Genomic DNA, 17,200 nt, shown 5'->3' on the forward strand with positions numbered 1-17,200 from the left:
AAAACAGGTAATGTTGGTATAAGACATTTTTATTCAAATAACGATTTGAAAATTCATGCGAATTATCTTGAAGAAATTATAACAAGCTCTGAATTTATTGAGATTTTGTCCCAATGTAATTTTTTTCGATTAAATTTTGTAATGAGAAAAATTGATAAATTGTTTCATTTCAGTGATTCGCCGAAAAATTCGAGCTAGACCTGCATGAAATGACATGATTGCATCAACTGAATCGTACTATTCTGATGTGGAATCAAATAAAACCACCCCTATATTTTCCATCACACCAGAATTCATGCAACAATGGTAAGTACTCATTTCCTACAGTACAAACATACAAATAGAAAAATTAAATTCTGTTATCTTTCACGAATACCTTGCTTTCTGTAAAACGATTATTTTTGTAATTGCTGGCAACATCGATCCAGTTGAAGCGTTTCAAATCATGCGGTATATTTTCGCATGACACCGAATCAACTTTTGAAAGATTGGGGACTATTATTATTGCATAGTTAATGAGTAGTTTGAATTATCCGCATAATGTATACATGAGGTTTGAGTTTCCCTGACTGAACACGTCGAGAAATATTAACAAAGAAATTAATTCATTCGATGAATATATCAAAACTATTTGCACCAATCGACTTGAACGATTGAATAAATAAACTTAAATTCTGAAACAATGTTGTATTTCGATGTTTTAAGATTGAGTTTTTCATTTTGAACACTAAGTTTTTGAAAACCACAAGTTGCAAGATAATAAACGTTGCACTCTACATCAAATAGATTGTGTGGTCCAAAGAAAACTTAACATATTCATTTTTCAATTTCTGATTCGAGGAGGAACAACTTTTCCGCTTTTCGCAAACCTGTAACTGCAACCCCCTAATGGGGCTGAGTACAAACCCTTGATTTTGAATAGGGATGAGGGGTGGTGCGATACCTCATTTTGAATATCTTATTGACTTCTATCTAATCCTGAAATTTCACCTCAAAATTTCCATCAATAACGAAATGACAGGTGAACTAGTGGAAAAGTACTTACTACTAAATACCTTTGAAATATATCGGATACGAAAAAAATTCTTGAGATAAATTCCACATTGCCTCTTTCCCTAGGTCAGATAGTATTCGATACGATCTTCAAATTAGTTATTGCAACACCCCTCATCCTTATTCAAAATCAAAGGGTTGTGCTCACCCCCGTTTGGAGTTAGAAATTACAGGGATGAAAAATCTGAAAAGTTGTTCCCCCTCGAATCAGAAATTGACAGGTCCGAGCAATTTCCCACATTTTTATCCATTCAAGTCGAAAAATCGAGGTGTTAATTTTCGTTGGACCACCCTGTATATATATATTTATACTTGAAGAATGGTATTGCATCAAATATACCAATTTATTTTTTTGTTCAATTTTATCATTTGAATTTTCTTTTTTTTGTTCAAATTTTGGGTAGAATAGCTAAAATAGCTTCAAAGTAAATTCATAGCTCATTAAGTATAGATACAGTGTAAAAACCCCAAAAACATCAGAATTCGAAAAAGGATGATCGATTATTGATGAATTGGTTTTTTCTCATGCAAACTGAAGATTTAACACCACACTGAAATACTTATATTTTTTCTTTTGAGAAATTATTCATTAGCTTTGTTATACAAAAGTCGAGTAAATCAAAATAAACTTACCCCATAGATAATCTCTCGTTCACAATAAAACTTTCATGAAAGTTTTCTTAATAAAAGATTCAAAATGACTTGCATTTATAAATTCAGGTTTCACAAACACTTGAACAGTCTAAGGTCATTGTTATTAGTTTGAATTCTATGGAGTACCTGAAAAAGAACTGAAATTAAACATATGGGTTCAGGCTTCACCCATTGTAAAAGTAATAAGAAACTCACACTGATAGGAAAACATAAAGAAAACTTCCACAGCATTGTAATCATAGGTTATCCTCAAACAAAATCTCACTAAGTTCAAAGGATAATGAAAGAATTGAAACAATTGAGAATTTTAAAGCATTATATCAATGGCTAACATGAAAAAATCTATGGTTTAGTGGTATCAACATAGTAATAGAATACTTCTATGTTTCGAATTGTTAAAAAATTGTCGAAGTAAAACAGGTTTTAAATATAATTTTTTTCACGAATGAAGTGAATTATCATTGCCATTGAATAAATTTGAGGACTACACCTTTTAAAATACTCCGTATAAAAATACTCGATTCTAACAATGAAGTATAGGGTTGAACATAGAATATTTATTCAATTCCATATGGAGTCAAATCAAAGTCAAACCATCAGCCACCAAAAATACGAATTGATCGAAAATTGCCGAAAGTTCGTGCTTTCATGTGAAATATCTCCAAATGAGATCAGAACAATAGCCTTGAAGGAAGTAAATTAGCATAATTCCTATTTGATTAAGAGGGAATAAGTTGTCGCGTTTTTATGGGAAAAATAAATACTGAATACGTAAAACTAGGAATCTGCATTTTTATCAAAAACGAATTGCTATGTTAGTCTTCCTTTCTATCGATAATTAGGCATAATTATAATAATACTTATATTGTGGCGTTTTTGGTAAAAAAAACGCCGAATAAACAAAATGACTTCCAGTATTCGTGAAATCAAACTACTACAGTCCATTCAGGAATTATTGACATCGAAGTAGGCCATGAACGTCTAGTCGCGGCTTTATTTCTGGTTACAAAAATATCACTAAAAATTGCTATGGTTCATCATAGAAATGACCAGTTTAAATTATTTTCATCATTTTTGTATCCGAAAGATCCTGAATTTTCGAAATTACGATTATTACGAAGGGACGCATACAGTCATGATTTCATAAATTGAAATTCAGATTATATAACGTAAAAATATAGTGAAATGCTATCTCATTTCAAGGAAATTCAATGAAGAGATATCTATTCATTTAAGAGTCGCTCATGAAAGATCCCATTGAAGATCATTAAAATAGGCATATTCCTTTTCGCCAAAGGCTCTACAAAAATTGTTGCATTACTGATGGACACTGGATACCAACCTGCTTGCAAAATTCTTATAAAATCACTCTTATGGATCATTTTAACTGTGGTGTCTAAACTGGTGAAGAAAACAGAAAAAACTGGTTGATAAATTTAAATAGTGTAGCTTAGTGAATGGAAGAGCCGTATCATAATAAGACAGAAATAAAATTCAAAGAATCCATTTAGTATATGAAAAATTTTGACATCACAGTTGTACTGTAACTTTCAAAATTGGAACCAATTTATCAGCCGATGTGTAAATTACTTTCTAAAGTCACTATTTATTGAAACTGTTCATGACATGAATGATTGATTAAACTTGTATGAAAAATATAGGTACTATTTGTACTCGAGTTTTCTGTTTTTTATTGAAATGCTTGTATACTAGTTTCTATTAAATTACATAAATTATTTTTCCCATAACAGCTTTAACTCACTCACTAAAAGCATTTTTGCATGAAATTATTTTTAATTTGTGAATTTTAAAATTTTATTGCATTCTATTATTATCTTCAAGGGGGTAAGAGATGAAGAAATTCTTGAAGTTACTCTTCTGAATATATTTTTCAATTAAATACTCAGTAAAAATTCTATAAAGCAATTGGAATTTATTAGATTTTTGGATTACTCATTGAAGAACAAAACACAGATATAACAATACTTAATTTCAATATAGAATATAAATAAGCTATAGATGCAATGCCAAGACTTTGTTTAGCAATCCAATCATAAAATAATTCTCTCTTCATAGATTAATATAATCCTCATGATCACCACTGTCAAAACAAAACATCCAGGTAAAAATCCAAATATCCAGCATTCAAAATAGTGCTCCTTCTACTTTTACCCTTGAATATATTTGAAAAACATTTTGTTTTCTTTCTAGAGTCCACTGTTGAATAATGCTGGCATTTTCAAATAACCAAGTTTCCTCCAGATAAATGAATTTCACATTTTGTTGCAAATATTCTCTGTATTCACCATAAAATCGTACTCAACTTATTATATTTTTCTGTTTATCAATAAGAATTTTCCTTTTATTAACTGTTTTGAACTTGTAACCAATTACGTTTATGTAATGTTGTCTTTGATTGATTAGAATCCAGATGCTTTTTGGTCAATTTTCATCCAGGCTGATATATTGGTTGTTTTTGGCTCGGGTTTTGGTAACAATCAAATCATTCAATGATTCTTTGAAGGTGAAATCGTATTGCACCGGTTTTCTTCCACTAATAATACAGGTTGTAATGACTTGCCTTCTTCTTTTTTCAAACAGTACTGTGAGAAATACTCAAATAAACTAATCAATGTGTGTTTGAAATTGATACAACTTTTAAGTTTCAAAATTTCTTCGATCAAAACCAATAACACAAACATACTGAAATCTAACCTCTTGTCAATGACATTTCCAATGCCAACCCGAAATCTGCAATTCAAAATGTTACTGAATGAGCCAGTACCAACTTAATTTCGATTTTCCATAGCCACCCGGGATGTCAATAATTCCTGAATGGACTGTATGATATTATCCGTTTTCATCGACCTGAACATGAGTGGCTTTCTATGCTCCGACAACTCCCTAATTCACAACGTTATACCCAGGCTGCAATCACTGCATCGATCAACTGTCTAATTTGTGATAAAATCATGTTCTGGAAGGACTGGAACGCATCAACTTGTATACAACCTAGCACCAAGCAGTTGCTTACAAATGGCAAATATGTACTTCGATAGTAATAACGTATAGGGAGGAGTTATATGCCGTGAAACAACCACGATTAGAGGAGGAATATTGGTATGCATGAGATGAACCCATTTTCTGGGAGGATAACACCATCCATTCCACAGTAAATTAAGTTTCGAATTGTCCCTAGGATTTGATTAATGTTGCAATATCGAATGAAAAATTAGCTGATTCATTTTCTGTTAGTTCATTTGGAACTTTGGTAGTTTAAACACATATTTTGTAATTGAAAATATATACAACTTTGTCAAAAAATACTGGGAATCAAGTTCAGTTAAGTTTTTTTTTTCTTTCTTTAAAAATTTGAAAATTACATATTCGAATGAGATGAAAGGGACAAGGCAGCAGCCTAATGGAAAAATTGTCACCGGTTAATTTTTCTGAGTTTTTAGTATTTTGTAGAATATAACCTCCTGAACAAGAGAGTTTGTGGGTCCAACTCAATCCCATGACAGATTTCGAGAGACAGGGTGTCGAAGTTGAGAAGTGGCATTTCTTTAAACTTTAAAGTAACATTTCTAGTAGGGAAATATCTTGAGTGGAACACATTTTAGCACGACAAATAAAGTATACCCATAATAAGGTAAAAATTTTAGACAGGTTTTTCATAAAAATATTTGCTAGATACGGAGATAGTCGAACATTATTCAAAATGAAATTCCTTTAGTTCATAATGTACCCTGTTATTAAAAAGTCGTCCGTGAAATTTTCCAATTATTTGATTGTAATATTAAGAAATCTGCGGCTGAGGCAAATCGAATTCTCTAGGGCCGCTATTAGTGAAAGAATGTGCCAAAAGGGGTTTCAAAGCTTCAAGACCTTGTGGAAGAGAGAAAGTTTTCGAAGATGGAAAATTAGAGGCATTACTTGATCAATACTCGTGTGAAACGCAACAAGTATTGGCAGAATCATTAGGAGTGACGTAACAAGTCATTTCAAAATGCCTGAAAGTAATGGGAATGATTCAGAAACAAAGAAAATTGGGTGCCCTACAAGTTGAAGCCGAGAGATATTGAATGGCGTTTGTTTGCTTATGAACAGCTGCTTGCAAGGCAGAAACGGAAGGTATTTCTGCATCGCATTGAGCCCGGAGACGAAAAATGGGTTCATTACGATAATCCCAAGTGCAGAAAATCATAGGGATATCCCGGCCATGCTTCCACGTCGACGTCCAAACCGAATATTCACGGTTCCAAGGTCATGCTCCGTATTTGGTGGGACCAGCTCGGCGTAGTGTATTTTGAGTTGTTAAAACCGACTGGAAAAATCAAAGGCGATCGTTTTCGAACGCAATCAATACATTCGAGTCGAGCATTGAACGACAAACGGCCACAATACATCGAGAGACATTTATAAAGTATTGCGAAAGTGGTCAAAACGTGGAAACGTTGAAAAGGGTAGTCTTACCCCACCCGTCATATTCTCCAGACGTTGCTCCCTCGAAACCATCACTTATTTCGATCAATGGCACACGGCCTGGCTGACCAGCGTCTTCCGGTCTCACGAAGAAGTAAAAAATTGGATCGATTCGTGGATCGCTTCAAGAGATGACCAGTTTTTTCAATGCGGGATTCGTACGCTGACCGAAAGAAGGGAGAAAGTAGTGGCCGCCGATGGACAATACTTTGAATCATAAATGTATAACCAGTTTTTTACAGTAAAGCCTCGAATTTCTGGTGAAAAAAACGGAGGAAGCAAAGTTTTACGCCTATGTAATTGACCCCAAAATTTGTCAACTTTGAGAGTGGCTGGGAGGGAAGAGTTTATATTATGTGACTCTTACTTGGGAAAACATGTTTTGGTAGTTATACTTATGCTTTTATACATATGACGTAATAGGGTCCCAATTTTTATACACTTTTATCACTTGTTACCTGTTGAAGCCCCGATGATCTGAATTGTTCAGTATTCATCCAAGTTGTTGTGGATATTGGGTACATAAACTTTCAGCTTTTATACTATGATGTAAGTCTGGCACCCACGGGCTTTCAGACCATAGATTTCCCACCGAGTTCACAGTAGTTTAAGCTTCAATTCAACGGAAGGATGACCCACTTCGAAAGGATAATATTGCATCCCGGAAAAACGTCTTTCATCTTTCTTCTTCATTCCAGAAAAGTTTCAAACCACAACGAGTGGATTTCATTATGGCTTACATCTTCTTGTCGCCGAGGCAGACTCTGAAGGCGAAAAGAAGTCCTAATAAGCCGTCTGTAGATTGTATGGAACAATAAGAGAAATGCCTGTCATCATTACGGGCACGATTTCTTGTATAAGATTCAGCAGCTTAATGTCAACAATGTCGTGTTTATATTTTCACTGGAACGACAATCGGGAATACAAGATGTAAAAAGAGGAGTGCATGGTTCTTTCGAATAGGGATAAAGAGTTGTGTGTTTGTTTTTGGTATTTTTGTTGTGTCTGGGATGGGGATCAGATTTGAAAATGTATTTCTAGGGAGTTTTATTCTTTCGTTTTCTTTTTTTAAGTTTGAGTATTTTATTATTGTGTTGACTTGAATGTTGAGCATTTTTATAACATTCTGGGACGTATGATTGTTAAAAAATGTCCAATTGAATTATTTTGTCTGTGTTTACCTGATACGTCTCTGTACGAACCTCTACGTCAGCAATCCGAGACAGTTCTATCTGCTGGTAGTGAATGATCTTGGACTTACCAATGGAAATTAGGAATCAGAGACTGAAATATCAATTGCGAAGTGGTCTCAAATTAAGCTAGCAGTGCTGCATCCTAACTTCCTCAAATTCCCTTCGCTTTGTTATTAGTATTTTACAGGATGTTCCTGATTTGGATGTACAAACAAAATGAGAGATTCTTTGGATAATTTTAAGAAGAAAAGTCGATCCTATCAACATAGGACAATAAACGCTTTTTTCGAGATACAGAGTGTTTCTTGTAGACTGAATTTTGCGATGATTATAGAATTTTATTGGATCTTTATTAATCTTCGCTACAGATTGGGTAAACATATATCAGAACTTATCATTAATTTATTCATCATGGCTTACTAACTGGATCTTTATAATAATTCGGATTTTCCTGGGGATTGCTAGAGAATTGTTTAAATTTTGTTTCGAAATCAGTAGCAGATATGACGAAATTGCATAAAATCAAAAAGTGTAGTTCTAGACCAAAGTTTTCTTTTATAGATTTGCATTCAAAATTACTATATCACATGATGACATCTTTGAATCGGAATATCTATGCCAAATTTAGGCTGAAAATCTTATAAAGTGAAAGTGCTACGACAAAAAACATGAAAAACAATAAAATTTGAACACCTTGTAGTTCGAAAATAAAGCGTTTGCGAACCCATATTTACAGGACTGTTTTTCTCAAAATGATCCTAGGAATCTGTCATTTTCGTGTGCATCTCGAATTCAGGAACATCCTGTATATTGTGATTTGATTGACAAAATGGATTTCATTGAAAAGAACTCTGAACAATTATGAAAATCTGATGAAATCAGAATGGTTCAATATTTTTTCCATGGAGCTGACCAGAATTATAAGAATTCCATTTCGGACATTAGTTTCGAGATTGGAAATGCTATGTAACGAAATGGCGGAGGAGCCGGGCGTTGAAATAAAGGCATGCACAACAGTAATAATAGTTGAATAAATTCCACTGATTGAGTTTAAAAAACGAAACTCTTTGGAGGAGATTAAAAACAGCACGTTTTAATTATAAAAGGAACTGAATTTAGAAATAATTCTTCAATATACAAAAAATTAACGAAAAAATTAATTTTTATTGTCATTAGTCATATAATTTCTCCCTGATACATTAAAAATATATCATCCTAGGCTTTACTACAGCTGTTCTCGAATTGGTTTTTTACCTAACGTTTCGCCTAGTCACAACAACTTCAAAATCATGGACGGATTTATAATATCAATGAATAGGAATTGGTAATACGTTAAAAAACTAAAATTTTATTATACTGGTTAAACAGTTCAATGAAATCAAGTTGATGACTCCTCTCCTTCAATACAATAAACACATAGTTTTTCAATTTATTGAAAAATTTAAAGTGCTGTAATTTTTTCTCTCAGAATTAAGATATCAAAATGACTTTCTTCTTTCTCTCTGCTAACGAGTAAAAGCTTATTTCTCATACATTTTGTTCACTCCTGCATAGAACAAAAAAAAAGTAACAGGACGGTATCTGAGCAGTTATATTTCTGAGAAATCAAGCTACAATTCAAAAATAAATTCTATAATGGCCCAAGGGATTCAAGAGAAAATGGATTACAAACTCCGTTGAGATTCTTTGCGATCCCCTAATTTTCCGATGTGTATAGTTTGAGTTTTTCCAGCGTTGATTATAGATAGGAATATATCACATATTATATCAAATCAAAGCACGATATTCGGATAAAGATTCGAGAAGATCCTAATTTGAATACTGTTCAATACGAGCGTCGAAATATCGAAATCAATGTGGATGAATGAGGCTCATTTCAGCTTATCATATTATATACAACGAAGTTCGTAAATGTCTATCGAATATCTATATGCTCGTGAAAATGATACGAAGAATTCTTGCATGTGAGAGAGGCGGTGATAATCGAATCATACGGAGAGCAAACATTCAGGATAATCCTGAAGGCTTCACCAAATTCATGTATCGGTGGATGTCAATACGTTATTTTCGATATTTCAAGACCTTATCGAAAATGGCCCGCAGACTATGACCTAGAATGAGCAGCTCAAAAACGATTCGCATACAAACGATATCAAAACGACAGTGGCGGATCAATTTTTTTTCTGAGGGGACGACATAACACAGGAGTTTAAATTTTTGGGATAGAGAACAATGGAAAACGAATTGAGGAAAAATGAGCTTGTTATACAGGGTGTTCCAAATTAAGTCGGCACTATTGACAACTCCGTTATTATTGATGCTATACGATTTCGGGTAAATGGGCAAACTGGAAGCATCTTTAGTGGTCTTCTCGATGCCGAAAAAAAATTGACAGTCGCGTTGTCATAATATTTCATAAAATTATATTTTTTTCAAGGGAACACCTTATATTTTTTCACGCATTTCGATTCGTGATAAAATTCTCAACAACATAGCTGATATCACCTTTCTTCCTAAAGTGGAAAATGAGCGACTTATTTTGAAATATTTATTTCTTTCACTAGTACTAAAATTTATTTGTTTTGGCAAATAAAACCTCATGATTGTCAAAACAACCATTTTTTGTACTTATACGAATGAAAATATTTTGTTACTAATAGCAAAATAAGACAGTAAAAAGAAAAAGTGCGCTGGGATGTGAACTCGTGAACACCGTGATCATCATGTCGCAACACTCAATTGACACCACACAGCTACATATTTGGTATTGATATAAAAAACGACAATTTCGATTTTAAAGCCATTCCGCTAGCCGTATTCATTTTGTGAATCAATAGTGTCAATGGAAGATCACAAATATGTGTTCAACAAGAAGGCGGTGTCTTATTTTCAGCTTTACGAAAAAAAGTCAAATGAGCTTTGTTGTTGAGAATGTTATTACGAATGTTATTACGAATCGAAATGCAAGAAAAAATATAGGGTGTTCCATTGAAAAAAAATATCATTTTATGAAATATTATGACAACGGGACTGTCAATTTTTTTTTTGTTTTCGGCACCTAGAAGACCACTAAAAATGCTACTAGTTTGCCCAATTAACCGACATCGTAGCATCAATAATGACGGAGTTGGAAATGGTGCCGACTTAATTTGGAACACCCTGTATATGCTCACTGAGAGCATCTCGAGAACTTTAAAAATCACTGAAAAAAACATTAAAATTATTTTTTAATATCTCGACGAAGAATCAATATTTAGCGAAATATTTGAAACAATGATTTTTCAGAAATGACTTGTTATTCGAGAACGAATTAAGATATCTAGGATCTGTTTTCTGATATCTTGTTATTTCGGAAAAAAAATGATCGGGGTTCCCGAAGATTTTTTCTTTAATTTTTATAGTTCTCGAGATGCTCTCAATGAGAAACGAATTTGGACACCCCGTACTACCCTTTTTGAGACCAAAATGTCAAAGCATTTCTCGAATTTATCATTCAATAATCATCATTATCTGAAAACAAAAAAAACTTCAAAAGAAATGTCCACTTCTATTTCAACGGAATTATTCTACAATCTACCAATTGGAATGAAGGTGGAAATCAATTTGAAAAGTTTCAAGTCGTTAAAATATGTTAGAGCCCTATTTTATTGATTAATATGTAGAAAGGAGAAGAAATATTTCGTAATGTTATAACGAATCAATGAATATATTATCTTTCAGCCTAAGGTAGGGTTTGAAGAAGTTCACATAAAATATTGCTCGATATAGGTATTCCAACTTCTCCTCAAAATACGTCTATCAAACCTTGTGGCAAATATTTTCACCCCTTGCGCTGCATTGTATGTACCTACGTACACAGAATGCTTCAGATGTTTGCACACAGAGAATGAACAGTTTCGATAAAGGGACCTTAGAAAAATTTTAAAAGGGGTGCCTGTACTTTCCACCTGTGATAAAATTTTGCCGAACATTTGCGATATCACGACTTTTATATTTTTTGAAAGGATTCAATTTATTTTTTCAGGAAAGAGGATAAGCGAAAAGAAAAGTTATGCAGAGTGATTTACAAGACCGTCCTTTCCTATGTGGATTGTTTGGGAATACTGAATTCGACAACGTTGAATATTTGGGAAGAAGACCCCCTTCGCATGATTTCGAACTACACGAATTTTAGTTCCAGCCTGCCAGGCAATTCAACAAAAACAGATATAGATATTCTCACACCAGTTCTACCGCCCTTTCCCTTATGGCAGGCAGTTCTCATTGCGATCGGAATTTCAGTTTGCATCATTCTCACGGTTGGAGGAAACATCCTAGTGCTCTTGGCTTTCATTTGTGACAGGAACATAAGGCAACCTAGCAACTACTTCATTGCTTCTCTGGCAGCAACAGACATGCTAATCGGTATGTATTTACATGATTTGAAATGGATTGGAAGATTGACGAAAGCTTCGAATTCTTGATAAAATTTTTTTTTTCAAGAATGCGATCAAGTTGATATTTTTGAGCGCTCGAACATACACACATATCACAGGGTGATTCACCGGGATGGTCTATTAGAAGTTTATGGAAAACTAATCATAATTTTGAGCTGAAAATTTGCAGGTTGAGGTTTGAGACAATGATCTTTCTCCATAAAATATTTTCAGATCTCTATAACTTCCGTTTATACCGGAAACAGACTACTACTATTTTATTTCGAAGGCACACTCAGTGTATTATTGCATCATTAGATAGCTTTTTTGACAAAAATTTCGGCAAAAGGCCATACCTTAGGTGAAAACTCAACGATTCATGAGTTAATGGGATTCTTATAAAAAAAAAATAGTGGCAATGAGGACTCTCATTTTTTTTTAATATTTCAGCAGAAAAAGCTTTTTTCGAGAAAAAAATTTTCTTTTTCGATTCTGCAAATATGTAGTATTATAAAACTGTTTGCGGTTTGGACTAAAAATATACAAGGTGTTCATGAGAAGATCATGAACTTGGACAACTCAAATTCATCAAAACTCAAGATTTTCAAATTAGAACCTATATTTTTTATTATTTCAGTCCATTCTACGTACAAAAATAGTGGGGGTTACTCAAGCAACCCCTATACCTGAAATAAATACTTTAAGAGTTTTAGTGGAAGAACCTTAAGTGAGGAAAAACCACAATTCATCACTGTGTGGAGTAGTCTGTGACTTCCAGAAAACACAGGGAGAAAGATCATCGTCTCAAACCACAATATGTGAATTTTCAGCTCAAAATTATAATTAGTTTTCCATAAACGTCTAATAGGCCATCCCGCGGTGAATCACCTTACACATCAACTACTAGTTCACATTAGATATACAATAAAAATTGGAATAGATGCTCAATTGTAAATGTGAAAAGGGATTTCTAGGATAGGGATTTTCGATTAAATAACATTCAAAATATCCTTATCATCATTATCTTTCTTTGTTACAGGAACTGTCTCCATGCCTTTCTTCACTGTATACGTCCTGATGGGATACTGGGATCTTGGACCTCTCCTATGTGACTTATGGCTGTCTGTAGATTATACAGTGTGCCTGGTTTCTCAATACACAGTATTGCTCATCACCATCGATCGATATTGTTCTGTAAAGATCGCAGCTCGTTATAGAAGTTGGAGAACAAAAAACCGTGTCATTTACATGGTTACAATCACTTGGATAATTCCAGCTCTTCTATTTTTCTCAAGCATATTCGGGTGGGAACATTTCATAGGCTACCGCGATTTATTACCTGGAGAATGCACCGTGCAATTTTTGAAAGATCCAATATTCAACACCGCCCTCATAATCGGATACTACTGGACCACCCTTATCGTTCTTTTCATTTTATACGGTGGGATATACAAGACTGCATACAATATGCAGAAGAAGAGCGAGATGAAACAACGCAAGATGCAATCAATGGTAGCCCTCAGCGCTGGAGCAATGTCGGGAATGGCAGGTAGGGCGGCTGGTATAGGATTATCGAAAACGCAAAGCACTCTCTTAACACAGGATAAATTTCAAGGCAATACTCAGAAGAAGATCGAGGATAATACTGAGAAACCTGCCTGTAACAAGCTCGAAGTGGCAGAAACGAAAAGCAACAACACAAGGAATAGCAGTACCACACCGACCACCACGAGTAGCACCGTCATCAGCAACAACCAGAAATTCTCAAACGTCACCTTCACTCAAGGAGCAATAGAAATCGCCAAGGCTGAAAAATCGAGTAGTCCAGGATTCGAGTCTGACGAAGAGTCCACCAGCAGAATTAAACAGGATAAAGACCACCAAGCGGAACTGATGCGAAAACGATCTTCGCTTGTGGGTCTAGTGCTCCACTCCAGCGTTCCATTGAAAGTCATCACTTCCACGAATAATTTCAACCTAGACGCATTCGATAAGAAAGTTCCTTCTCAGAGGCATTCATCTTTTCCGTTCTCGCTGCCTCAAATTTTCGAGAAAAATTCGAATTCCTCGGATAATTCCACGGTAGGTGAATGTGTATGTGTTGATGGCCACAATTTTTCAGATCCCGGCTTGAACCATATCGTTCCCCAAGTAACCTCCCCCCAACAGCTTCCTGCTACGAATGATAAGTTAGTGAAACAAATAGTGAAAATCCCCCAAAAGCGACCGAGTAGTTTACATGTAGATCCCATAGCCCCTTATGATGTTATAATAGGGCTGGACGAGGCCGATTTGCGTTTTATGGACGAAAGCTCGCTAGTCCTCCCCTCCCCAGTGTGTGACAGTTCGCAATCTTCCTGCACGATAACCGAAACGTCAGCCCAAGCTCCCCTAAATGTGACTAACACAAATTTGCTACAGAGCGCGCTACTGCGATCTACCCAATCTGCTGCAAAGTCGATAACATCGAACTCCAAAAAACTTACGATACCAGAGTTAACGAACGAGATCTCCAGAACTGACGATACGCAAGACTCTAGAGCGTCTCCCTCGGAATGTAGCACACCTTTCGTTGAAAATCAGCCATCAGGTAATATGCCAACTAACACTGTTGATACTGCCCACAGAATCGTCCCGGTTGATACAGAAATTTCTTTTAAACTAGGATCGAAGGATGGGCCGAAGAAGAAGACTTTTATTAAGAAGATTGGCAAGAGATTGAAGAAGCCCCATGTGGAGCCCTTTAGAGGGTTCATTCGGCAAAAATCCAAATCGGAAAATAGGGCTAGGAAGGCTTTACGAACGATATCTTTCATTTTGGGGGCGTTTGTGGTTTGTTGGACGCCTTTTCACGTTTTTGCTTTGGTGGAAGGCTTCTGCACCACTCCTCCTTGTATAAACGAACATCTATACATGTTTTCTTATTTTTTATGCTACGCTAACAGCCCGCTGAATCCTTTCTGTTACGCTTTGGCGAATCAGCAGTTCAAGAAAACTTTCACGAGAATTTTAAAAGGCGATTTCCGCATTACCTGAATGCTCATGTCCAAAGTTATCATTCTGAAGGTATTCATTCACTGATGGCCTACTTGTATCCTTTCAGAAGAAAACTAAACCGTTCGAGCAAAAACGTATATAACCTGTTTTTGTCGATAGATAGTGAAGAAGACTGACGTTATGTGTAGCATCCCCTGAAATATGAATATTTGATTCATGTTGTTCGTTTATGTCTGCGTTTGTTCAAGGGTGAGATTGTCTGATTTTGGGTTGAAAACCTTTTTCCGATGCAGAGTTGAATTTATGAAATAAAGCTTGATATTCGATCTACTCAATTGAAGTAGCGTGAATTCTTCCGTTGCTTTTGGTGTTTCTGAGAACCAAAAAACTTAGTATTCCAATTCTATTCAATCACCTCTAGTAACACTCAGATAATTCTTTTATTATTTTCTATATTTCCATTGTCCAACGTCCAAACAAATTTTTTTCTTCACCTGAGCACGATCTGTACAAGGCTTATGTGAAAACTTCGTGTTTAGGTAATATGTCGCTCATGTCACAATTTCTCCAATGGGAAATGACTAAGGAATTTGTGACCAATATTTGGATCTTTGACATATCTGGATGTACATATTTCGATTCCACCAAAGAAAATAAATTCACTTGAATATCTACAAGACTTTCTGAAACTCTACTTGAATAGATACTTTGTGAAAATTCCAATATTGGGTGAAAATTTTGATTTTCTTGCGCTATTCACTCAATCTTCTGGAAGTGCGAAATTACCTCATTTGCGAAATTACCTCAAATTCTTGTTGTTTCTAATGACATAGGTTCTAAACGACCTTTGATTCGTGAACATACAGCAATGGTCTAATAATATATAGAAAGCGCGTAGAGGCAGAAAAAAGAATCAATGAATAACAATCATGAATTAAGATTCAAACTTCTTATCCGCTCCTACATGATCAAGCCAAAAAGTATCTGTTGTTTATAAAAACTTTTTTTTCTTTCCTATTGGATTTAATGTTTATTATCAGATCATTGACATGAAAGAGAAATTTGGAACGAAAAAAAAACATTTGTCTTCCAAATTGAATTGAATTATTAATATGTCCAATGAATAAGAAAAAGCAATAATGAATAAAAAAAATGATAACTCACAAATACTCAAATCTGTCAAATTAAATGAAATGAAACGTTTCAGGATTATTTTAAATATTAAAAGCCATGGAAGAATAAATTAGACAAAGTTGAATTCGAAATGTGTACATCCCAAATAAATTGTGAATTTTATGAACACTCAGCAGAAATCTGCTTGAATATAATAATCAATCAATCAAGTAGATGGTTACTTGATCACAATAGAATGACAATAAAAATTGTATGAATTTGAAAATGTGTGTAATGTTAGATAATAAAAAGATGAATGTTTTCATGTTTTATTTCATTTCATAAATATTTTTTTATCAAATTCTAAATAATACATTTTTCTATGTTTCTGACAACGTTAAGGAAGACCTGGGATAGAAAAAATGTAATGTCGCTATAATTTAACCTATTATAATTTGTGAAAATGAATTGGCAGTAAGTTCAATATAGTGTCGTTTTTTATTCAGATTTTGATATCATTCAAAACATTCAATTTTATAATTTTATCTTTTACCTATATAGTTTTCAAGGAATTTTTTATTGATTTTGAACACTCGGTTTCATCCTTTAAAATTCATGCTCTGGGTTCTTGAGATGAAAGGAACCATTTCATGTAGCCAGCAATTTTTGTACAAATTGAAAATGCTAAGTTACAAAAAAAGCTACAGACGAATAAAGTTATTTTTTAATTTTCATACATTTCAAAAATTAAATTGAAATTCTCAGGAGAAGTTAAGAGGAAATGAATCAAAACTTAATAAGGGTTATTTTAGTGGAGAATGATGGTTATTCCGCTGAGACAAAATTAATCAATTCCCCCACATTTTCGGATTGTTTGGTTATGGAAATTTGCACTCCACTTTTAGACATTTCCAAATTGAGGTGACTTTCGTGATTGAAATTTCTATTACTTTCAATAAGAGCTATGAATTATTCAATTTTCGAGAGCGTTTCTGAGAAATAGGAAATTAATTATTTTTTTTAAATGTACATTAAGAATGTCATATTTCGATTGAAAGGATTACAAAAACGTTCAATTTCTCTGCTCTTCACTCCTCCTTTACCCTCTGCTAGAGGCAAGTGTTTCTGATAATAATAATGAATAAATTAGTTAACCATAACGTCCATAACAACAATGAAATATTCGTATTCAAATGTCATTTTTATGGAAGAAAGGTTGATTAAAAGTACAATTTGTTAGTTTTGCATTCTGAAAATCAAACCATTCGTTCAGTTGTTAGTTCAATGATC

The 17,200-nt window shown here is 34.1% G+C and overlaps 1 protein-coding gene across 5 annotated transcripts in view; it reads left to right on the top strand.

The window, feature by feature from the left end:
- Positions 1-16,233, top strand: part of LOC123676183 (muscarinic acetylcholine receptor gar-2) — a 40,164-nt gene extending 23,931 nt beyond the window's left edge. For 2 of the 5 annotated variants that reach the window (XM_045611918.1, XM_045611919.1), the window contains exons 2-4: positions 174-306; positions 11,410-11,789; positions 12,840-16,233. In XM_045611918.1, the coding sequence (XP_045467874.1) occupies positions 215-306; positions 11,410-11,789; positions 12,840-14,836 (2,469 nt within the window). In that variant the 5' untranslated portion in view covers positions 174-214 and the 3' untranslated portion in view covers positions 14,837-16,233. The remainder of the gene's footprint in view (positions 1-173; positions 307-11,409; positions 11,790-12,839) is intronic. The other 3 variants (XM_045611921.1, XM_045611922.1, XM_045611920.1) reach the window with 3 other exon arrangements.
- Positions 16,234-17,200: the final 967 nt, after the last annotated feature.

Source organism: Harmonia axyridis, chromosome 3, assembly GCF_914767665.1.
Source record: "Harmonia axyridis chromosome 3, icHarAxyr1.1, whole genome shotgun sequence".
NCBI lineage: Eukaryota > Metazoa > Arthropoda > Insecta > Coleoptera > Coccinellidae > Harmonia > Harmonia axyridis.